At 34.9% G+C, this 25,296-nt stretch overlaps 1 protein-coding gene across 2 annotated transcripts in view; it reads right to left on the bottom strand.

Moving 5' to 3' along the window:
* The window catches only part of adam11 (ADAM metallopeptidase domain 11), a 56,148-nt gene that overhangs the window by 14,801 nt on the left and 16,051 nt on the right, over positions 1-25,296 (bottom strand). For both annotated transcript variants that reach the window (XM_051124315.1, XM_051124317.1), the window contains exons 7-20: positions 22,365-22,425; positions 21,812-21,918; positions 15,650-15,724; positions 15,486-15,557; positions 15,210-15,376; positions 12,855-12,939; positions 12,151-12,241; positions 11,988-12,039; positions 8,504-8,603; positions 4,893-4,964; positions 4,454-4,546; positions 1,729-1,809; positions 1,574-1,624; positions 1,404-1,467 (exon numbers count right to left, since the gene is read on the bottom strand). In XM_051124315.1, the coding sequence (XP_050980272.1) occupies positions 1,404-1,467; positions 1,574-1,624; positions 1,729-1,809; positions 4,454-4,546; positions 4,893-4,964; positions 8,504-8,603; positions 11,988-12,039; positions 12,151-12,241; positions 12,855-12,939; positions 15,210-15,376; positions 15,486-15,557; positions 15,650-15,724; positions 21,812-21,918; positions 22,365-22,425 (1,171 nt within the window). The remainder of the gene's footprint in view (positions 1-1,403; positions 1,468-1,573; positions 1,625-1,728; positions 1,810-4,453; positions 4,547-4,892; positions 4,965-8,503; positions 8,604-11,987; positions 12,040-12,150; positions 12,242-12,854; positions 12,940-15,209; positions 15,377-15,485; positions 15,558-15,649; positions 15,725-21,811; positions 21,919-22,364; positions 22,426-25,296) is intronic.

The following is a 25,296-nucleotide window of genomic DNA, read 5'->3' as shown; positions in this document are numbered from 1 at the left end:
ATTGGTGTCTGTATGTTTTACAAATAACCATGTATTTTATACATATACATAAATTGCTACCAAAACTAACTACCAAAATCTAATTTTTTGTATAAAATATAAACATATGCCAAGTGTTGTGGAGGGAAAGATTTTTACTGTAGCATTTTTACAGTTTTTCTGTAAAAAAAAAAAAAAAAAAAAAAATGTACAAACATATTTTACAGTGAAGCTTTTAATGGTCTCATTCAGGGTCAGAAATTAACCAGTGCTACCAAAACAAAACGTGACAAAAATTCCCTAGTAATTTCAGTGTGTAGAATATTTAATTCTAGTGATAAGCTTACAATATATTAAATTCTAGTGATGAGCTTACAATGTCTGTCTACAGAATGTTACTGTAGACAGAGTAGTGACCTGTAGAATATGTTTGTTGTGTTACTGTCTCAAAGACATATTTCTTAATTATTTACAGATAGTTTTATATTCAGTGATGACTGATTTTATAGAAAAAAAAAAAAACATAATCTGTACTGGAATGTGACACTTTTCCTAATAAATATAACTGAAAAATTCTCCTTTGCCATGTTGGGTAAAATCAGTAGTGTTGCTGGAGATCTAGGTGAGTATGATAAGTATTGTACTTCTAGAGAGTATGTCATGCTTAAGCTTATCATTCTTATTCAAATGACCTTGGATACTGATTAACACCAAGGGACTAACAACAAACATATCTTTAACAGCATTAATTCATCTAGATTAGAATAATGTTAATTATTTATTAATTATTAATTGTTAATTATATTAAGTTGCCCATAAGTTATTAGCAGACATTTTTAAAACATCAAAAATAAATTTTGAAATGATTCATTGCTCTGATTTGAAAAGTAATCACAGACATCATATGATGCCACACAGACCAATATCTGAATAGGAGCAAGTAACCTAAAGACAATCATCTGACAAATTCAGACAGCTCTACTTATTTCCTGTCTGAAGCAGGCTATGAATATTAGCATAGTCCAGTTGCTGATCCTCATCTGTGCCTCTATCATCACTCTTTTCTACAACCACCTCAAATTTTCAAATCAGCTGAGTGCTGCAGGCATATTACATGTGTCATCATTAATCTATCACTAACACTCTTGTGCTGAAGGACACCAGACAGGTGCAGGAAGAAAAGTTTTTGCAAAGAACTACTGTCAGATGAGCTATTATTATATTTTGATGCCTGATGAAGCATTATATGAATCATGTAAAATTAAGACCCGAGATTAACAAACAAACAAAAAAAAACACCATAGGTTTATACTGACAATTCTCAGCAAATGTTATCACAATGTCTACATCCATAATTAATACTCATTACTAATAAAACTCATAATAAACAATATATAGTGTACAATTTCAGAGACACTACTCACTGTGGCCCCAGAGCGCCAGACACTGGGCATCCCTGGTCTTACAGCGGCCTCCATAGCAGCGTCCCTGAAAGAGCCAGAAGAGAGTACATCAGATTACCACATACATACATACAGTTGTTGTAAGAAAAATGTAAGGGTTATATTATACAGAAAAACACAAGTTATTTTACCAGTCCAGCATTGCACATGTAACCATCCAGTTTGTGGACATTATGTGGACACTGTTTAAGAAATGAATGAGAAGCATATGTTAATGTCTTACATTTTTTAATGATTATTATTTTGATAACAATGATTTAAATTATGATTTTATATGTATCATTACTTTACTCGAATCGCCAGTGCACGTTTCCGGCACATCACAGTCATTCACTGCATCCCTGCAGACCACTCCTCTCTGCTCATACTGCAACACACAAACAAACTTCTAACTTTTAAGCATTTAATCTGTCTTTCAGTAAAAGTAAAATGTAAAACGCACAACAAATCTACTGTATGTAAAATGAATCACACTAAACTACAAAAAAGTCTGACCGATGACTAGGGTATTGTCCCTTCGACTATGAAAAGTGCACCCTCATGCTGTTCCAAATCTGTATAGGCCAATTCAACCTGCACTGACAGACACAGACAGACAGCAACAGACATGTTCGTCAGGTTTTGTCAGATCAGTGTGCTTCCCCTGTCAGTATCTGTTGCCATTGGTTGGTGCTTGAACATGTAGTCAGCATTTGGAATATGTTGGAAAGTCTAAAAAGGTGACTCTGGCTGTTCGTCTGCATCTGTCGGTGCAGTTTGTATTGACTTTTTTTCTTCTGTGGAACACAACTGAAGAAATTTTAAACAATATATTTATGTGAAAAACACGCTGAAATTAAAAAAAGTTATTCACTGATAATTCTTCTCTTCAGTGTGTTTAATTTATTCTTGGAAAAAATGTGTGAAATTCTTATCATGATGTGGTGATTCCAGGAAAATGACTGAATAAGTTCATTTCATTGAGATAATATGTGGGCATATAAGTTACAAACAAGTACAATGTTATTTCTTTGTAGATTACATAAGAACAACTTGGAAAATGGACAAAACAAATAAGCTAAGAAACTTTTTTTTTTTTTTTGGAAAAGAGGGTATTAATATAATATACAGAAGTAACTTTACCCTGTACTGACATCATAGTAGTGATGAACAATAATAATGACTAATAATGGCTAATTTTTCTTACTAGCAAGATAAAAAACTAGGAAAAGTGTCATTTGTCTTGAAATACTATTACAACAATCTGATTCATGAAAGCTTTTTAAAATTTCAGCAGGTAGAAAGCTGGTTGCAACTGGGTTAACTGAGATAATAATCAGCTGTGTAGAGAAGTATGATGTTGAGTACAAGAAAAATCTTGGGTATAAACCATGCAAGAATAAAATAAGTAGTCAAGCATGCATTTTATGTGCTTTGCAGTGTCAGCCTAGTCAAAGTGGATGACTGTGCTGGCAATTTTTCTTTGTTGGAAACATTTCATGTTTCTTTCTGGATCTTTCACCTATTGGAAATGGCTTCAAGTGCAGTGGAATTTGCATGATGGTGTATCAAGGGAGCTTTAGTAACTTAATGGCACTGGGCTTGCAGACATTTAATGTTGCAATGTCATGAATAGATAATGCCTGGTATTTTTCAAGTGCTGCATGCTGCAAGTGCTGAGAAAAATCCTCAATGATCCATGTAAGTGAACGGCATGTTGGCCCAAATTGTCTTGTGCTCTTCCAAAAGGTGTTAAGTGACATGAATATTTTGCCTGAGACGCTAAAGTCTGTTCTGTTCTGACCACTCTTGAATGCACTGATGCACTAAAAGAAACAGTGACATATTATTGCAGTGAAGCCTTTTTTGAAGGATGTTTCTTTGAACAGTTCAGTTTGCACAAAATAGAGTTTTTCAGCTTTGAAGATAATCAAAAGTCTCCTAAGGTCTACAGAGGCAGAGACTAGATTATCAAGTTTGGCTATTCTCAGCACTGAGTCAAAACGCACCAAGGTCTTGAATTTAGTACTTTTGTAAAAAGATTTGCTGAACAACATGCATTCAGCTACTCAATTCTTTAGATATCAACTATAGAAAATATGTCTGCAGTTGTAGATACAACGCCTGTTTTAGTTTTTCTTTATATTTTCTTTTATTTTGAAGTTTGTCAAAGTCATGTTTCCTGTTTTGTCATTTGATTCACTGTGCCCCTTTTGTGATCTTGCCAAGTGATTGCTTTGCTTTATGTGTTATGTTTTCATTAGGTGTGTTTGATTCGAAGTGGCACTATGGTGTAAAACATATCGTGAGAGCAATTGAAAAACATACAGAGCCATCTGCTCTCTATAGCTCTCGCAGCACTTTACTTTCATACAGTGATCAGTCTGTGCAGCACTGCTTTAACTGAACACACCTATAGTCTTGTTTTTTTGTCAGGTGGTTCTCAGTTCTGTCTTGTCATGATTACTTTGAGGTGTATCATTAGTCCTTATAGATTTGGTTGGTCAGCATAAGTGTGTGTAAAACTTAAGAAATATATCAAAAGTTAAATACATTTACCATCTAACTTAATTTATTTATCCATCCACCCAATCAAGGTGTCTTGGAAGACTTTGAATATCGCACAAAACATATGCCCTATATCTTAAAAGTTTCTGTCATTACCAGTTATTACTCAAATTTTGTTTGAGTTCCATAGAAGAAAGAAAGTCATAAAGTATATAAGAACTGCCCCTTCTGTTACAGCTTTCAAATCTCATTCATACATATGCATACTTTATGTGTTGCGATTCATTGCATGACACAAGACATGCCATCTTCATGATGCAAACGCACACAATTTCTTACACAAACCTATTGTATTATGGCCATCTTCTGTGATGGGCTGGCAAGGGCTGGCAAGCTCCAAAAAGGACCAAAACCACCACAACGATGATCCTTTGGTCCTTTTTGGAGCTTAAAAGCTCATGACATTAAGGTAAGTAAATAATGGCAATTTAAATTTTCGGGCGAACAATTCTTCCACCACTTACCTTGCAACGGCTACAACAGAGTCCATTGCTACACATTGCATCATGGGTCAAAGTGCATTTTTTACAGCATGCACCCCCGGCACGAGAGCAATCCTACAGAGTGTACAGCCAATAAAAACATCCCATTAGCTTATCACAGCATTGCAATAATCACCTTCCTGTTCTCTTATGCTAGCACACTTTATAGGGATAGTTCACCCAAAACGAAAACTCACCTGTATGACTTTTTTCCCCCGTTGAGCATAAAAGAACATATTTTTAAGAATTTTCAAATAGTTGACAGTAGCCACTGATCATTAAAACGGCTACAGGAGTCAATGGCTACCATCAAATGTTTATAAATGATTTTCATTTTCATTTTTGGGTGAACTATACCTTTAAGGCAGGGTGTGAATATAATAAATTATATATGAAAATTCAAAGTAATCTTGTCACCCACCACTTGGGAACCACAGTCACATTCTTCTCCCTGTTCCACGAAACCATTCCCGCATTCAGGAGGATCCAACAACTGTAGCAACAGGAAATATGTCACTGCCCCATACTTACATTAAATATGCATTGTTTAGCAAGTTATAACCTAAATATATCCTTTAAAGAAAGTAATTGCAACTCAAACCACATAATAAAAGTAGTTATATACATTAAAACTACTTCATACATTTATTCTGATGTCATTCATTTATATGTGATGCAAGTGTTTTTTTTGTTGTTGTTGTTGTTTTTTTTTTGCATAATTTGCATGTGTTGCATTTTATTATTTTTGTGTTAAGATGATGTGTCCCTTGCCGTTTTAAGGGTCCTAAAAATCTGCTTTAGTTGTCTTCTCATTTTTCAAAAATCTAAATTGTGAGCTCATCATTTGCTACATTATTGTCAGAATTAGGATCTCTGGAGAAGGAGTTAGAAGACATTTTACAATACTTCAAGTCACTGGATCTCCAACCATAACTGTCACAAGATGAACACTGTGTACTGATGTGCAGAAGGCACAAGCACTGTGTGCCTATGCGCTATGTGCTGGTACTCACACATAAGTGTCTGCAGCAGCATGTCCATCTCTCAAATGGACACTGAATATGGTATTGGTATAAACAGGAGAGGCTGAAACCATGCTAATACCACCCCGTTGTCTGACAGCTCCTTTTCCACAGTCAGACAAATGTTACTGTGGCCAAATGGAGCTGATGCAGATTAATGCAGCCACCAGCAACACACTGCCCACCCATCTGAAACTCCATGATTTGGAGATATTGAAATACTGTATACCAGGGGTGCCCAAACTCGGTCCTGGAGGGCCACTGTCCTGCAGAGTTTAGATCCAACCCCAAATAGGCACCCCTGCTGTATACACTGAGAGGAACTCCCTCAGCATGCATGATACTTGGCAGACACTCTAGGCAGGTACCAGGTTCTTTTCATTGTGGAATATAGCTGTTAGGTGCTTTCCCTGGTTACTCCTATATGTAACCATAGCTTTTAGCCAGAGGCAGATGTTGTCAGGTTGCAGGTCTCCAGTTGGTGGGTTGGCAGTGGTTGCCAAAACACTACCCATCTGCTCCTGGCTTCCAGCATTCTAATCCTCTCTTACTTCATATCCAGAATGAAGCTCATTCAGCCTCCTCTTTCATCCTACAAGCTCTTCTCGTCCATGCCATTTCCATTTTACTGGTTCAAGGTTCTGTGAGAGCAAGGGTGTCTAAGATTTTCCTGACCCTGATGCATTTAGGATAGGGAAAGTGACCAACTCAGCACTTACATACCCACTACAAATGCGCAAAGTGGGTCACCACTGGAGCATGTACATCCTGGCCCCCTGCTGAGTAACATCACGGTTCCTACCCATTTTCCATTTAAAAATTCCATACTTTTCCAGGCTCAAATTTCCAAATCTCTCAGCCGATTTTCAGACTATATTTAACATAAATGGTTCATAGAGCATTATTTTCAGCTTTATATTTGGTATACAGTACAGCAATCTGTAAATATTTTCTCGAAGTGAGTCCCTAAAATAAAAAATAACATTTATTTTTTAAAAAATACAGACTTTTACATGCACACAAGAAAGTTTTTTGTGCACTCAAGAAACTATTCACATGCGCATGGGAATTTTTTGCATGCTTATGCATTACAATTTCTAGTTTTATATTCTTTTGTGCGTCACTATAAATAAAACCAAAGCATGGATGCACATGAATTAACAGAGATCTACTTGCTCAAAATTTGCCTTTTTTATTGCATTACCTCTAATATCAAGGCATAATGTCAAATTTAACACATCCTCTGTGGCGGCGCAGAAATCATGACATGAAATAGGCTGATGACATAAAATTTGCCAAGTTCAAGGGTCTATAAAAAAGACTGGGACTGTAAAAAGTGTTTAAAATTTGGCTTTCATTAGGGCAATATGCTATATTTCAAAGCCTTAGGTCTCTTTAACGCATACTTTGTGAAGGCCAAGAAACCACAAAATGAAATGGGCTGATGGCACAATATGTGTTGTGACTCAGACAGTGTACATTGGTTTATATGTGACCCTGGACCACAAAACCAGTCTTAAGTCGCTGGGGTTTATTTGTAGCAATTATTGATTTAATTGAATATTGATTTTTTTTCTTTTATGGCAAAAATCATTAGGAAATTAAGTACAGATCATGTTCCATGAAGATATTTTGTAAAATTCCTACTGTAAATGTATGAAAACTTAATTTTTGATTAGTCATATACACTGTTAAGAACATTATTTGAAGAACTTTAAAGGGAATTTTCTCAATATTTTGATTTTTTTGCACCCTCAGATTCCTGATTTTTAAATAGTTGTATCTCGGCCAAATATTGTCCTATCCTAAAAAACCATACATCAGTGGAAAGCTTCATATGATGTATAAATCTCAATTTCGAAAAAATGACCCTTATGACTGGTTTTGTGATCCAGGGTCACATTTTGTTTAATGGTAAGTTTAATGGTTTCTCGTGCACACATAAAAGTCTGTATATGTTTTTATTTTTGCAATTTGTAATACCTAATATCTTGGTTGAACATAAGCGTGATTGGACCAGTACTTCCCTCTGGACCTGTAGGCGTATTGTTTTGACAGTGCAGGAATTCACAAAAATCCACCCCAAAATCTCATATTAATTAGACACTAATTAGAGAAGAGATGAGGACACCTGTAGATTTGGTGTTTGGGTCACCACTACATCTGGATGTATCACTGAAGGCAAAGCAGGCATGCTTTATCCAACCTTGAAAGCAGCTGGTCCATGGCTTTTGCCAGCAACCAGAAACAATCTACAATTTTCATTAGAGGGAAAGATTTTGTCCCCACGAACATGGTATTGGTGTACTGGCCACAGAGAATTTCTGGTTGAGTAGGTATTAGAACAAATCTCAGGCATGGCTTACCATGTACAACATAGTGCTTGAAAACAACAGTCCAGCCAAACGCGCCTCTCCACACTCACAGTCAAAGGAGTATACTTTGAAACATGTTGCATGCTCAACTGCGCACCAGATGGAGCGGAATGCGAAAAAAAAAAAGAATTCTACCTGTGCTTTAAGAAGGGTGCAGTGTGATGCCTGTGGTGCGGTGGCAGTGGGGTTTGAATTCCCAGCATTCACTGAAGCATAAGCAGCACAGGTAAACTGCCAATTATGGTTTATACTGACATTAGTACAGGGAATAACTGGCACTGGTAATATATTTGCTATCCTTTGTAATAATGTAAGAGTTGTAAGCTCAGCATATCTTTATCATTGGACTGCAAATGTTTTAATGCCACCATCACTGTGACTGGCATGCTGGATATCCAGGACCCAGCATATCGGGTTGTTAATGGTCAATAAAATCACATCTGCTCTTGTAAAATGTCTTCTTGTCCTTCCCCAAAGATCACGACAAGACTATATAATTTGGTAGAATATTGTCTGTGAAAATATAGCTTAGCATTTTATAAAACCACCCTACTACTTAGACGAAAAAATAAAAATAAAATAAAATAAAAATAATGTTTTTTTTCTCCCATTTTTAAAGGATGTTCCAGACAAACCTTGTTAGGTTTATTGAAGAGGCAACTTCCTCCTCCTTGCTGGAGGAACTGAATGTACTCCTCTATACTGCACCGTGAAAACTTTCTGGGTAGATAGTATCTGTCAGGATCACATAATACAGTTCAGAGTGTTTAGTTCCTTACATGGAAAGTGTGTAAACTAATTGATAAGGAACAGCAAAATGTCATCCAAAGTAACTTCATTCAATAGAGTCATCCTAGGAATCAAATTTATGACTTTAGTATTGCTAATATATGCTCCATCAGTTGTGCTACAGAAACAAATTATTTTACGGACATTAAGACTTGACTTGAAAGTCTTAAAAAGTACTCTCCAGAGCAGAGCAAACTGGATCTTACAAATGTGTATAGCTAGCAATCTGATGAATAACAAACTGGTTTAATGGCAAAGGCATCTGAAGTTCATCACCTAGTACTAAGATTACAGTAATGCAAGAAGCAAGGTTGTGCACAATTTAGAAATTAAGAATGCTTTTAATATCCCAATTAAATTTCTAAATTTAAAGTAAAATATGGTAAAAAAAAATCATTCAAAGTTGCAATTCAAATTTGAATATACAGTGGTAGAATTACAAACTGACATAATTGTCATATTTTTCAGGGTTCCCACACCTTGGTTAACTTTCAAGGACTTTCTAGGTCCAATACCCTTCCCATCGTGTTTCCTTTTAAGATACGTTGTTACAGTTTTCACGTGTCAAACACAACTATGCATTTTTTTTTTTTTTTTTGCATTTATTTTTGGCCATATGACAGAGATCTGATTTGATCTGATCCGATTTGTCATATTTCGGTTTTGCATAAAACTGAAGAATATTCAGCTCTGCACCTGGCCAAGTAATGGTCCTTTGGATATCTGGCAAACCATTCTTTGTAATCTTAATTATTATAATTAAAAAGCCCCCAAAGTAGCGCAATGACCATATCCCATATCAAAACTCCAAATATTTCATTTCCATACCTAACATTTTACAGTCATGCTTTTGCAGATTGAAGCTAAAAGGCTTCGAACCAGTGGCCATCACAAAACGTAACATCTTGCACAGTTTAATCACAGGTAGAATGCAAAATGTTTTAATACAAACATTTCAGTCAAATGTAATTTATGCAATATTTCAAACCTTTAACCCACAGGAAAAAAATCAACCCTTCACAACAATTTGAAATCAGCCCTACGGACCGTTATCTCACTTCCTATATCCAGTAAGCGAAGCAGTGTATCCCCACTTCCTGTCCCATCGCAACGCAATGAAAACTAATGGGAGAATCCTCTCTTTCCTTTCTTTCGCCGGTGTTACTGCAGTGTACCTGGCTGCTTTTATTCTAAACAATGACACACTGCCTCAGTTTTCACGATTTCCTGACAAAACACAGATGAGATGAGTGGGACGAATTAAAGTCCTTCTAAAATATTACGCGGGAGCACGTTCGCATGGAGTATGCATTTCAAAACTGAGGATGTTAAGGTCTACATCACATATCATCTGCTGAAATGTTCCTATTAATACATTTCTCTTCCAAATGTGCATTCTGAATAATAAATAAATTGAACCTGCTGCAGTGAATTTCGTCTTCTCATTAACAATGTTTTTTTATTATATTTTATAGCTGTTTACATTGAAATAAATTTGACTGATAAACACCCTTACAAAATTAACCATAGATTTACTATAGTAAATATGTAGTAACCATGTTATATTTTATTTTATTTTTTCCACTGACTTTTCCATTTGTATTGCCAGTTTTACTACACATACCATGGTTAAGAGCGGTGTTAAAATAGATGAATGAATGCGCGGGCGTTGCCTTAAAGAAATAACAATGTTGAACATTTGAGCTAATTAATCTTAAACAGTATAATGTGTTGACAGCGTGGCTTTGAGTATTAATTAAGAATTATGGCATAAATGTCTGAATTCCATGCAGTGAAATGACTGTAAATGAAAAATGACATAATAAAGACTAAAATTTAATACAAATGAATAAATATGTTGATTCTGATCTTATTCATCAGGTCTCACACACACTGCAGCACTGACGCAGTGTGGTGAAATCACGCATGTTTACGAGCCATGGGTTTCTTAGATTGGTGGGATTAAAATGACAAGTTCCGTTGAGTTTGGAAAATTCTGTGCACAGCACAGAATATTTCTTCGCCTGTCTCTGAAAATTTCCGGATTTTGAAATCATCCTGCAGATGCTCATTGTAACAGGCTTTTATTCAACTAGGTGATTACAGCATATTGAAAAATATACATAACCGGAAGAATCGATACACATCGACAAGCGCTTCCGGTGTTCAATTCCGGTGCGATAAAGGTCCATTACGTGCAAAAAAAAAAAGCAGATTTGGCAACCTTGCATCCAGCACAAGCTGCAGGAATCAGATTTAACTGATCATGGATCAAGACAAGAGTAAGGAGAGATGACTGACAAATCATGCTGGAGCATTTGCTGCTCAGCAGACATTGTGCTTATATCTGATCTTGTAAGATGTGCTCCTTTTATACAGTGCGTGTGATCATGAAATTGAAAGTGAAAGTAAATAGCTGCTCGTTCAAAAAAGATTTAAATACTCCACATACGATAGCAGCTCCCTAATGCGCAAAAATTATATTCAATTAGAATGATTGCGTGAGCAGGCGGTAATGGCCTGAAATTCAGCGCGAGCGGGATCAAAACACAGACATAGGGCTTTAATACAAAAACGCACACAATAAACGGTGACTGTGGAAAGCAAAAGCTGAATCCCGGACATTTTGGGTCATTTAGAAGTCACATTAAACACATATGGTCACCCTAAGTAATGCAAATCACTTAAGCTAATACGCATAGTCCATGAAGTGTTGGCGAATTAACACACTAGCAGATCGGAGGGAAAAATATGGAATATTTTCCAGAAAACTTCTTGTAAAAAAAAAAAAAAATAAATAAATTCAAGCACTTACAAGGACCTTTATCTATGTACATTTATTTTCAAAAACTTTACAGGGCCTTGAATTTTTTTTCAGATTCACAAACTTTCGAGGATTTTAAGAATCCTTGGGAACCCTGATTTTAACTAATTAAATAAACTTTGCTGGCTTGCCAGCCTTGTTTGCAAGGTTTATAGGCCTTAGGGACAAAGAGAAAGATATCAGTTTCATTTTATTGCATTTAATTATTTAACTTTAGTAGACCAGGGTGGAAGAACACTCCCAGAATGCATTAAATGTGTTGAATATTTTTGAACTGCAAATCAGTAAATTCCTCTTTTTATCATCCTATGGGATATGGTCAGTTCAGCTCAATTCCTTAGTTCTGAATTTTGCCCAACCCAGGCAAGAATGGAGATCAAGCACATAATGTACAACGAGACCTCATGGTTGCAATGTATTTGTCAAACATTTATGATTGAGCTTATGTACCGGCATAGTACATTTCTACATGAGTGTTAAAATAAAAACCCAATAGCATGACTCACCCAGTATCCTCCATGATGCAGCCTAACCACGGATCTGGACACTTACAGTCTCCTACAACACATACACACACACACACACACACATATTCATTAAAACAACAGTCCTCATTTATTTTGATATGTTGTGTCAAGAGGTTGGTTTATGGAGTAAAAGGGTGTTTACCTGCAGTAGCACGATCTTTATTCCACATCATTCCAAGGTTCTGTCCTAAACTCTGACACAAGGTTATAGCCATAGGCCCCACGTTTCCATACTGACAATATACACATAGACTGTAAATTAGTAGTCATTTAGAAGATGATTTAATGCATTATTATTGGTCTTCAACGATAAACGAAAGTTATTTTAATTTTATATTTAAGCCAAGAACTGATAAGGATTCATGCTGATATTGTCCAAAATCCCACTCTGAAACCTTGAGCATTTGGAGGGCATTGTACATGTAGTTCCACCCTAACTGACACCACTGGTGGAGCCAATTTTGCTTGGGATGCACAAATAATGAACTGATTGAATTTCATAGGAAATCAAATGACTAATTGATTACTTATAGTTGGCTCTGCAAACTAAGCTGGGATAGAAGACTATGAACTGATATTTAAAACAAAAAGAAAAGTGTCTGTTCAATCCCAAAATGTAGCCATATTTGAAAATGATTCTGCAGTCAGTAGCAGAGCTTGCTCTCTTTTGAAATACTGCTGGCACTTGTTTGTTGATAATGAAAAGACCTTGATGTTTACTTAGAAGTTATTTGATTGAGATTATGAAGACAAACATTTTTTCACTTGGATCACCAGTAATGTGTGAAAAAAGGGTCAATTCACATTCATAGTGAATGTTTGGCAGCTCTGAGCTTTAGCTCTCACCTCATTGACTCCTCCTCCTCGTGTTGGTGAGCAGATCCCCTCAATATAGGCAGTGCCACTGCTTCTGCTCTGAAATGTGCGCCCCCTTTGATCAAATAATGTAAACAGGTGATTCTATTAAAATTTTCTGTCCATTTCCTAGGATGCTAAAGGTTTTAAATACTTTTTGAGGTACACTAGCATATACAGTGGCACCCACTATTACTGGCACCCATGGTAAATATGAGCAAAGGTGGCTGTGAAAATAAATCTGCATTGTTTATCCTTTTGATCTTTCAATCAACAAATGTATGAAATTCTAACTTTTCTTTGAAGAAAACCAATGGAAAGTAGGGGAAAAATCTCATCGTGAAATAAATGTTTTTCTCTAGTTCACGATGGCCACAGTTATTGGCACCCAATTATTGCAACGCATCTTGTCCCAAGATAACTGTTCTGTGTTTTCTCCTATAATGTATGATATGTTTGGAGAACATCTGACAAGAAATCAGAGACCATTCCTTCAACCACAATCTCTCCAGATCCTTCAGAATACCACCTCCATGTTGGTGCTTCTCTTCAGTTCACCCCACTCATTTTTTACAGGGTTCAGGTCAGGAAACAGACAGCCATGGCAAAAGCTTAATTTTGTGCCCAAGTGACACATTTTTGTGTTGATTTTGATGTTTGTTGTCGATTATTGCCTTTATGGAAGATCCGAACATGGTCCATTATAAGATTTCCAACAGAGGCAGTCAGGTTTAGATTTCTGATCTAATGGTATTTGATAGAATCCATAATGCCATGTATCTGAACAACATGTTCAGGACCTCCAGCAGAAAAATAGGCCCACTACACTAAAGATCCAGCAGTATATTTAACCATGGGCATGGCGTAGTTTTTTATCTCTGTTTGCACTAAACCCATCTGGTGCTCTTTGTTGAAAGCTCTTTTGTTTCATCTGACCATAGAAGCCAGTCCCATTTTAAGTTTTTTTTTTCCTTGAACCCCATTTGAACAACATGTGGTGATGGAGGGGCTGTTTGATATATATTTTTTAGGCTTTCTGACCCCAAGATTCAACTAATCTCTGCAATTCTCCAGCTGTGATCCTTGGAGAGTCTTTGCACTCTCCTCCTCAGCGTGCATTAGCGTGCACACGATATAGACACACGTCCTCTTCAAGCCAGATTTGTAACATCTTCAGTTGATTGGAACTTCTTAATTATTGCACTGATGGTGGAAATGGGGATTTTCAATGCTTTAGCCATTTTCTTACAGCCATTTCCTATTTTGTGAAGCTCAGCTATCTTGTTCTGTACATCAGATCAATATTCTTTGGTTTTACCCTTTGTGACAGATGATTAGGAATTTGGTCTTTGTGTTCCTCATATTTATAAAGTCATGGCTGGACAATTTCAGTCATCCTGTGCTACAAAATGTAAATATGAATGAATATACTTCAGAGATATTTTACTTATAAAAAATTCTAGGGGTGCCTATAATGGTAGCCAATATGCATTGGAGAAAAACATTTATTTCATAATGTGAGTTTCCCTCCACTTTCAGTTGTTTTACTTCAATGAAAGTTTAGAATTTTGTGAATTTCTTGAAAGATCAAAAAGATAAATGATGCAGATTTATTTTCACAGCTGCCTTTGTTCATATTTACCAAGGGTGCCAATATTAGTCGGCGGCACTGTAGATAACCTCAAGGCTAACAAACATGAAATAAAAGCCAATTTCATGGGGCTTAACACTGTGTCCTAACCAGACATGACACAACGCCACAACACGTGAAAAAGGTAAACTTTCTATGTCAATCTGAGGGCGCGGCTGGAACAACAGCATATAAACTACGACACTGAAAATCTAAGGCACCAATTAAGTGTCTAATGTGGGTTTGAATATCACTTTACGTGATTTTTAAAGCCATAATAAAAGCAACAATGGATAATTTACCTCAGACCTTGAAAATACATTTAAGAACATGATTGGTAATACTATAAACTCATTGTAAACAAAGTGTATTCCTTGACAAAGATTGTATCAGTCATTTAGTATATTTTTTAATAATGTTAAAATGGTTTAATATTTATGAATTAAATATGTACTTATCCATTTGGATGGATTGCAGCCCGCCCACCCAATCTTTTAATTGGCTATGATACTTGATTGATTTTGTTTGTCTCATATCCTTGTTGTGTGGACAGATGAATTGCTTGACGCTGAAATCTTATTGCGTCTGGTTAGGACACAGTGTTATTTATATTGAATGTACATTTACATTCAATATATTTACATTGCATGTTTCAAATGCAGTGATCGAGCCTGTAGAGAGTGCGTCATCTGTATGTAGAAGGAAGCATAACATACGAGAGCAGGTGAGCCGCGTCACTCTTCTCTTTGATATTCTCCTTCCTGTATTTCATAAAGTCACGCAGGGTCAACAAAGGGTCGTCGCCAACAGAAACCATGTTCTGAGTTGACCATGTCTCCATAGCGACAAGCACTATTCTAGTGTTCAGCTGCTCCTTGTAAATCTGGAATTTAATAGGATGTTTTGTTAAGTATAAAAATTGCTGTAGTACTTAACATAAGAAAACATCATGAGAAAAACTGTGAATGTTTCTGTTAAACTTCTGAACATACAGCATCAGCCATGTTTACTACAGCTTTAGCAAAGTTCCTCGTCTGAGGGGCTGATCTTCGCATCTGTACAAACTACAAAAAGAAACATCAAGACAAATATTACATAAGAAAAGAAAAACAGAACAGAATAACTCCTAAGTTAATAAATTATCAGCAGATCTTACCAGTTCATAATCATTGACCACTAGTAACTCTACATATTTTGTTTCACTCTGAACTGTGCGGGGACCCCTCCGAACCTGTAGCGGGACACATGAAGTCACAGATTTAACCAAACCAATGTCTTTAAAGGGTTGAATCTTTCATGTATGTTGAATAGCAAATATTTTAGTGTCTCTTTGGTAATAATGGATTTGTGGACACGTTAAAGTTTTAGGATTTGTGGAGTAAAAAGTTTTTTATTTTGAAGTAAAAAGGTAAAATTAGATGCCTTAATTAAAATGAATCCCATTGAACGCCTTTTGTAGTGATGAACAGAGGTGAAACAGAGAAGGAAAGTACAGAAAAGAAAAGCTCTTCATTAAGTCGCAGTGTAACACAATGACCTGGTGGCAGTTCCTGATGGGAACTCTTATGTGCGAAACGTTTGTTCCTTTTTATGTGCATTTCTCAAAAATGCACTTCACACGAACACTCTTAAGTGCTACTTAAGTCGCTGTCTGCTCATGTAGTACTGAAATGTCAATCATTCATTGTTGCATAACCTCACTATGGCCTACAACTTCTGGTGTAATTTTAAAAAATACTTGTCATTTGCCTGACTAAAGATTTCCTCCTAGTTAATTATTATCTACATAAAATATTATTTAATTATATTCAGCTTTGCTTCAGGGACATTTACCAACCAAGGGGTACTCTTTAATCCTTAAAGTGATAAAGATGACAGCAATGCTGCTCAGCCCTGCAGCTCTGGATTTTAAAGAGAAAGAAGAGATTATAAAATAAAAGCAATTTATTAAGGTTATTCTTTTTAATTTGGCCATATTAGGTGGATAGGCCACTGGGCCTCGCTGCCTCTCTTTTAGAACAGATGGAAGGGAGCTGGGATGTATTTAAAAGTTAAAAATACACACAAAAGTAACAATGGTATAACCTGCCAACATTTGTTTATTTTCATAAAACAGTCAGTTTAACAAGTTAGAGCCCACCTCAACCGTAAGAACATTTTTATTACTGTTTTTAATGTTAAATACAATAAAAATTAAAGTTTAGAGTTTTGCTGAGTAGGTGGAATTTTCACAACTAATTGTTTAATTTAATTTAACGCAATATACTATTTTATACTCAAAATATAATTTTGTACTGCTATGACTTGTTCTTGTAATTTTGACTTTATTCTCAAAATATTCTGACAATAATTTTGTATTTCTATGACTTTGTTCTTGTAATTTTGACCTTCTTCTCAAAATATTATGATTTTAATCTCGTATTGCTATAAGTTTGTTCTTTTAATTTCGACTTTATTCTTGAAAGATTACGACCTTAAAGGAGAAGTCCACTTCCAAAACAAAGATTCACATATAATGTACTCATCCCCTTTATACATAGTAAGACAAGATGAGTGTTTGGCATTAAAAAGTATATAAATTGTATTATTTTTATTAAAATAACCGATCATTACGCTAGATAAGATCCTTCTTTCTCGGCTGGGATCGTTTACAACCGCATTTGGGATCGTTTGAAGCTGCATTTAAACTGCATTTTGGAAGTTCAAAATCAGGGCACCATAGCAGTACATTATATGGAGAAAAAATGAAATGTTTTCCTCAAAAAACAATTTCTTTACGACTGAAGAAAGAAAGACATGAACATCTTGGATGACAAGGGGGTGAGTAAATTGTTAACTGTTGTTCTGAAAGTGGAGTTCTCCTTTAATCTCATATTTCTATGATTTTTATTCTTGTAATTTTGACCTTTTTCTTAAAATATTACGACTTTAATCTCGCATTGCTATGACATGTTCTTGTAATTTTGACTTTATTCTCAAAATATTATGACTTTAATTTTGTACTGTTTTAAATTTGTTTTTTGTAATTTTGACTTTATTCTTGAAATATTACAACTTTAATCTTGTATTTCTACGACTTTGTTCTTGTAATTTTGACTTTATTCTCAAAATATTACATCTTTGATCTTGTGTTGCTATGACTTTGTTCTTGTCATTTTGAATTTATTCTGAAAATATTATGACTTTAATCACATATTGCTATGATTTCATTCTTGTAATTTTTACATTTTTCTCAAAATATTATGACTTTAATCTCATAATCATAATTTTTGACACTAAAATGCTGTCATAGAAGACAATGTGAAATCAAAAATTTAAATAATAATGGATAGGAATGTCTTTACTCTTACTTTTTATGTGTGTCATTTAGTGCTCATCAATTATGAAGATATTGTGAAAGATCTTTTAAATGTAATTCCTCATTTATCCAGTAGCTTGGGATGTTCAGTTGCTCGTTTGTTGATATTTGTGAGTACAGATCATAAAACCTGATTTGATTTGTCCATGATAGTTGTTAGTATTGTGCTCTTGGTGATAAAGACAGTGAGTTTTGTTGTCATAGGGTTATATTTTTAAAATTGTGAAGTTCCCCCAACTGTCTCCACCCACATTTTGACATTTATTTATCTGCATATTGAGTGAGCTGTAGACCTGTGTTTTACTTAGTGTTGTGACTCCCTCCCCTTTTCTCAACCTCTACCCTCCCACCTTTCCACAGCTTGACACACTCATTTTTTTTTTTTTTTTTTTTTTTTTTTTTTTTTAGCCTTTTTCAAATCTATGATGTGAACAATCTGTGCTAATATTTCACAACCCTTTCACACGCTAGTCTCAGCCTCAGACATCACACCCACTGACCGCCCACAGTCTATTCGAGGGGCATCTTGTATATTTAAAAAAAAAAAAAAAAAAAAAAAAAAAACGGAAAACAGGGTCTCAAACTGAACCTTTAATTGGCTGCATTTACAAAATGTTTCATTGACAGATTGTTTTGTGCCTTTTCCTGTTTTCTGTTTTGTCTTGTGCTCTGTCCAATACCTTTATGGGTATCACTTTGCCATCAATAATTCTAAAATGATATTTTGGGTGGGAATGGTCGTAACTGGGCTACTGTCAGTAATTTCAAGACTCCCTCAAATTCATTTTAATATATTTAGTGTGTTTACGCTCAGTGCAATATAACAGTATTCGCCAATGTCAATTTTTTTGCGATTACCAATCAAATCAAAGAATGTGAGGGTTGAGTGTCCACAGAAACCAAGCAGAAATTATACTGTGTTACTTTGTAATTGTAAAAGAATGTGAGATAAGTTGTAAGCAACTGAACTCGACAGCTGAATTCAGCAATATTTATTTGCCAACTGTGTATTATAAAAAAAAATGTTGCTATTTTGCATGTAATTTACATTGTTCTTCACACAATGTAATTGCTAATTGTGAATGTAACAAGCATAGACAAAGAAACGTTAAGTGGTTTTCACCATGGTAAAAGATAAAGTTTGTATGTTTGCATATTGTGAACGTTAAGACTTTCAGTAATTTCACTTGTCTTAGAAAATGATTCAATGATAAAACACAAAGTAGCAGAGTTATCAACTTTAGGACTGAACTAAAAAATAAAGTTATTAAAGTTATAAGTTAAAGTTGTGGCTTTCACTTAAGTGTGTTTTATGGTGTTTTATGTGGTTAGGACTGTGTCATTTATTAAAATAAATATACATATATATTCTTGCAAATAGTTCAAATGTATTAATCTATAATAAGTGCGTGCTCTTTAATTATTTACAAATTCAGGTATATATTTTCTTTCAGAAAAGATCAGGGTTCATGAAATTTATCCATTTTATTTTGGATTTGTCCTTGTCAGGTCTGTTCTAAAAAAGGCAGCAGGCAGTTAGATGAGTAATTCACCCAAAAATGAAAAGTCTGTCACTGTTTACTCACACTTACATCATTTCAAACCCAAGTGGTACACTTTTTCTGTAGAAATAACTTTAGAATTTTGTTCCACAAGTGAACGTCTATTCCATAAAATGGCAAGAGGCTGTCATTCATCATTCATTTTGGAGTGAGCTCTATTTGGATTTTACAACAAAATAAACACTTTATAAAAGTCACAGTCAAAATCTAAACAGCGGCTTTGATAATCTTATTTTTTCTGTCATTTTTGTTTTCGCTAGTAGAAGTTCTGAATGGCTGGTAACCCAAAAAATTAGTAGCCAAATTCGTTTTTGGGTGAAAAGTTCATTTTAAAACCTGCCTGTCATAGAATATACTGTTGAGTCAACAACTAATGCCACCGGATCAATGTTATGTGAGCCGGATCAAACATTGATGTGATCAAGCCATAAATATATTTCCAGTATGTCCTGCTGTTCAGCAAAAGACATCAAAAACATCCCTACCTTTTATGAAACCCTTGTTCAGTTAGTTTGCTTTTGGAGTAAATGGCTAGTTATAAGTTAGCAAAAACCAAGGCATCACAGGATCCTATACTCCAGGATACTTGCTCATTTAAAGTGCAAAAATCACTATTTTAAGGTGTTTGAACACAGTTGTGTGGCTGCAGTGTGTGTAAACAACAAACCCATAATGGTAAAATCCACCCACTCATTTTTTATAATCCCAATAAATTATAAACAGTCTCTGAGAACAAGCCGTTTCAGATTCTCCCTTCGTAAGCATCATCGAAGGGAAAAGTCCTGCCCATTAGTGACGATCTCTGCCTTATTAGCATAAACACAGCTCTGAGTGTGAAGCAGCAGTCCATCATTACTGGAGATACACAATATCAGCACCAAAAAGGCATTAAGTGTTGTGTTTTGGGATGCACCAATGAACAAAGAAGTTTCCATAGAAAACTTATACCCTAAAAGTGGCAATTTTAACAAGCTATAAAAAAAAAATTGTAGGCTATTTTGAGCAAAAACTTCATTTACACACTCTGATATTATGCAGCGCCTGAAAATAGTCTCCCTGTGCAAGCAGGTGGTCACGTTGGTTATGTTGACAGAAGATAGCCTATTTTCAGGCGCTACGTAATGTCATTGCAGCTGCTGCACCCATAGTACGGCAGCAAAGTTCCTTGATTATTACACTGGAATGAGAGTATAATTCCTAGCCATATCGGCCTAGAAAATCACAGCTTTTTATTTTCCGTCGGTTTTAGTACTCAATGTAACTACAAAAGAGTCAAGTTTTAGATAGGAAAAATATTGTAACTCTTTGGTCATTTTTGAGTGACACGCTAACGGTCTAATCAGATTCAATGATAAATGCTAAGCTATGCTAAAAGTGCTACCGCCAGACCTGGGTGTTTGGTTGAATGGATTCGAAAACAGTAAAACTCAACTGTTTAAGTTGGAAAATGAGCCTATTTTCAAAAAAGTGGAGTGTTCCTTTAAACACTTAAATAGTGCTGAACTACAACAGTAGGCCTTTAGATTTTGATGTTGAGAAGACCATGGATGCCCTATTTGTACAATGTCCAACCATTGCAACCATGCGACCATTCATTTTCATATTATATTTTATTTATATTATATTTTTTAGTCTTTTATATCAGTTATGTAAACACATCATTATTAAAATATTCCTAGATGATTACTTCTTGTTTGAAGAACTTTGGTTAATTTCTTATTGGAGCATGGCATTTTTCAGTTTTCATTTTTTTGGGCACAAAAATACAGTAAAAACAGTAATATCATAAAATATTATTACAATTTAAAGCAATGTATTCCTGTGATTGCAACAATGAATTTTCAACAGACATTACTCCAGGCTTCAGTCTTACTGAGCTTGTTGCTCAAGAAATATTTCTTACTATTATCTTACTATTTTGTAGTAAAAATATAAAAACAGAAAATATAAAACTGCACAACTATTTTCAACACTGATAATAATACATTTCTTGGGCAGAAAATCTGCATATTAAAATGATTTCAGTATCATGTGACGCTGAAGACTAAAGTTATAACTGCTGAAAATTCAGCTTCAGCTAAAATTACATTTTAAAATAGAATTAAGTTATTTTAAATTGTAATAATATTTCACAATATTACTGTTCTTAATAACTTTTGACCAGTAGTGAAAGTGTTTTAGTAGTCAAAGGCACCTAATATGAAGTGAGACCAGCAATTCTATCGTCTGATATATGCAAGCAGGGCTTGGTTAGAAATTCTTGGGCCCGGTACAAAACCTTTACCATGACCTCCCTTTGGCTGAAAATGATGCCCTTTTCGGCAGCCTGCTGTGCATGAATAATCTTCAAGAAAAAAAAAAAGATAAAACAACTGATATCAAAAATAAAAACTCTCACCTGTCTTTTTGCCCGTCTCAGCCCATCTGTGAGCTCCGGCTCGTTCGTCTCCATAGAAACGGGATAGTCATTGTTAATGTCAGAATCACTGCTGTTTCTGGTGCTTCCTGGAAAAGAAGAAGGCATATACGGATGAAAACCATCCCGAACAAAAAGTTCCCACTCGTCAGCTTTCAGTGGATCGATAAAGATGTGTATTACTGAAAAATGATCCATGCAGAAAATCAATATTCAGCAGACGGAGAAAGACAGAGAGATCAGGAAGTATGTAAAAGCAGACACGGTATGAACGATGAAGAAAACCACTTGTGTATAGATCATATAAGACAGAGACTGCATATGTCTTACTGTATTAAAAGGATAGTTCACTCGAAAATTAAAACATTCTTTTTATTTCCGTGAAAGGTAATCTTTCACACACTGTACAAAAAAAGTGGATGAAATTTTTTGCATTCAATCTGTTCATGAGAGCTAAATGTGCGGTGATGTGATTTTGAAATGATATGAGGGTCATTTTACAATATTCGTCGTGTGAGAGGAATCTGTGTCTTACCTGAGGAATGTGGCCTCAGCCGGATGTCTGCCATTCTGCATACAACATGAGTATTTGCATCCTGTGTGACAGAATATTGGAAGTCTTGTTAGTCTGGCATAAAGAGCAGAAAGTGCATCACATGCAGCCATCTATGAAACCTTCATTAATATTGCATACGGCATGTTTGAATTGACATTAGTCACGTGACAGGTTATTCTAGAAAAATTTTAAAAAGACACCATCTACTTATGTCCTAACAGTTGTGTAAAGTAAAAAAACAAAAACAAATGAAATTGAAAGAAAGAAGCTGCTGATGCTATATGTAAAAACAAAGAGATTAACCTTTCAGAGGTTTATTGAAGATATAGCGCCCCCTAGCATCAGAAATGGATGAAATTTGAAATGTTTTCTCTAACTTCTGTGCCATTTGGAAGTGATTTGATATTGTGCTTACAATAAATATCATAATTAGTCATTATGGGATACAACCAATAAACACAATTTGATTAAATTAATAAAATGGGTAACTCTTTGTCATACAAGCCAATTGCCATACGAATAAAACAAAGATGCTAGGATGAGTTCAAAGAAGTGATTTTTTTTCTTTTCAGAACATGACCTTTTGATTTGGGATTCAGAGGAGGAGTAAATATTCTTGCCTTAAGGATTCAAATACTAGCTACAACATACATTTTCTTTTTATAGCACTACCTTGTGGATGATTTTAATGCAAATTTGGTGGCTAGTATAATCTATATATATGGCCAATTTCATGATAACCAACCAATTAGAAAAAAACGTATTAGTTGCTGAGTTAGTATATGTCGTATATAGTAGCACATGCCGTCTAACATAAAAAAAAATAATGTAAATTTCAACGTCTTTGTTCAAATATTTAGTGTTATTGTTGTGATGTACCTTTAATGAAATGTGTCTTGAATTCTCAGAATGTCCTAGTGTCTATGTGTATTAAGTTTAATTAAATAAGCATTTATTCAGAAACATCAGGACTTTTGTCAAGTAGAGCTGTCAAACGATTAATCGTGATTAATCGCATCCAAAATTTGTTTGTTTATAAACATTGGTATATAAATATAACATATTTTTCTTAAATACATACATACATGTGTGTATTTACATATACATACTAAATATACACAGTACACACACATATAGTACTTAAATAACTTTTATTTTGGATACGATTAATCGCGATTAACCATTTGACAGCCCTATTCACAAGACAGAGGTCATGCAAAATATATTTCCACATTTAATGCACCAGCTGTTGTTTGATCAGCAAAATTTTTTACATGCCTCATGGCTATCAAACGACTAACTGTGATTAATCGCATCCAAAATAAGTTTGTTTATAAAAATTTGTATATAAATATAACAGATTTTTCTTAAATATATACATACATGTGTATATTTATATATACATAATAAATATACACAGTACACACACATATAGCATGTAAATAACTTTTATTTTAGATATGATTAATCGCAATTAATCATTTGACAGCCCTATTTACAAGCAGCTTGTACTGAAGACAGAGGTCATGCAAAATATATTTCCACATTTAATGCACCAGCTGTTGTTAGATCAGTAATAATTTGTACATGCCTCTTTAGAATAACACCTTACACATTTTCTTCCCAAGAAGCTGTAGCCTTTTGAGCAAAGTATGCCACGCCCTTAAGTAATCCTGGGAAAATCTTGCTGAAAATTTATGCTGTAAGGCATGCTATTTGGTACATATATTTTGGTACCAAATTGTATGAAAATTGTGTAAATCTGCTATTTTCTGGCTGAACTGTATCCTGTTGTTGGGTAACGTTGTTTCCTTGCAGATGAAACACTCGCTGATGTACTGAGCTCTGCCATGTAAGGCTATTACACAACTATCCATTATTAATCTCCCAACTACCCAGACAGAGAGAGACACTTTACATGTGGCTTTGAATACTTTATGAAAATGACCCATTTAAGAGAAGTGAAAGAGGAGTGGGGAGAGAGTGAAGAAGAAACAAATACAGATAAACTAAAAAATCTGAAAAAAAGATACTGAAATCAATGGAAAGTAAATATCTCTGCAGTTTATCATCTGAACAACTTTAGCATTCTGTTGTCAATGCACCACAAGTTGTGTCACAGTAATTCTAAGACAATTCAGTTCATGCAAATAAAAGACATCAAATTAATTCATCTTCAACCACACTTAAAATAAACTTGTTTACTTTTGCAGCAGCTCTGTTTGTCTTAGAACAAACTCCTCCCACAGAATTTCTGTAGGCCAAAACTTGGAAACAAGTTAGCAATTTAACACTTCTGGTTCCAACGGCATATTGTCAGTGAGTTTTTTCAATAGGTTTTTAGTTAAATGTCTGAAATTAGGTCATATTAAGATATGATATTTTCATGTTTTAATCAATGACAAAAAATACATCAGTATTTTAAAGTACATAATAGCCCTTGTTATTTTTTAAAATATTCTAACTCAAATTTTCTAACTCAAAAGGCCAATGTAAAAATCCTATTGGGTTTTTGTTGAGGGAACCAGGGTGATGCTAACTTCCAGGTTGGCCTACAAAAATACATCACTGCAGTGCTCTATTGCTCCATCTTTAAAAAAAAAAAACAAAACAATCAAAACAACCATTTAAACAGCATCACAACTGATAGGGCATACTGAAAACCAAATGAGGGTGTTTTAACCAAAATACAAGTGTCACATTTTTGCTCATACACCCTCCTCCTTCCATGCCTGTTAGGCTTCTATTGGAATTGCATCACTGTAAATGAGAGAGATGAATGTAATGATGTTCTCTGGTAATTAACTGCAATCCACAGATGCTATTGACCGAGTTTAATCCATATTTAAGACGGAATAGTCCTGTTAGTCATGATGAACAGAGAAATATGTTCTTTGTACTTTTAATATCT

The sequence above is a fragment of the Labeo rohita genome, chromosome 12, assembly GCF_022985175.1.
Source record: "Labeo rohita strain BAU-BD-2019 chromosome 12, IGBB_LRoh.1.0, whole genome shotgun sequence".
Lineage (NCBI taxonomy): Eukaryota > Metazoa > Chordata > Actinopteri > Cypriniformes > Cyprinidae > Labeo > Labeo rohita.
The sequence above is the reverse complement of the archived record's forward strand: the minus strand, read 5'-3'. Positions and strand labels throughout refer to the sequence as shown.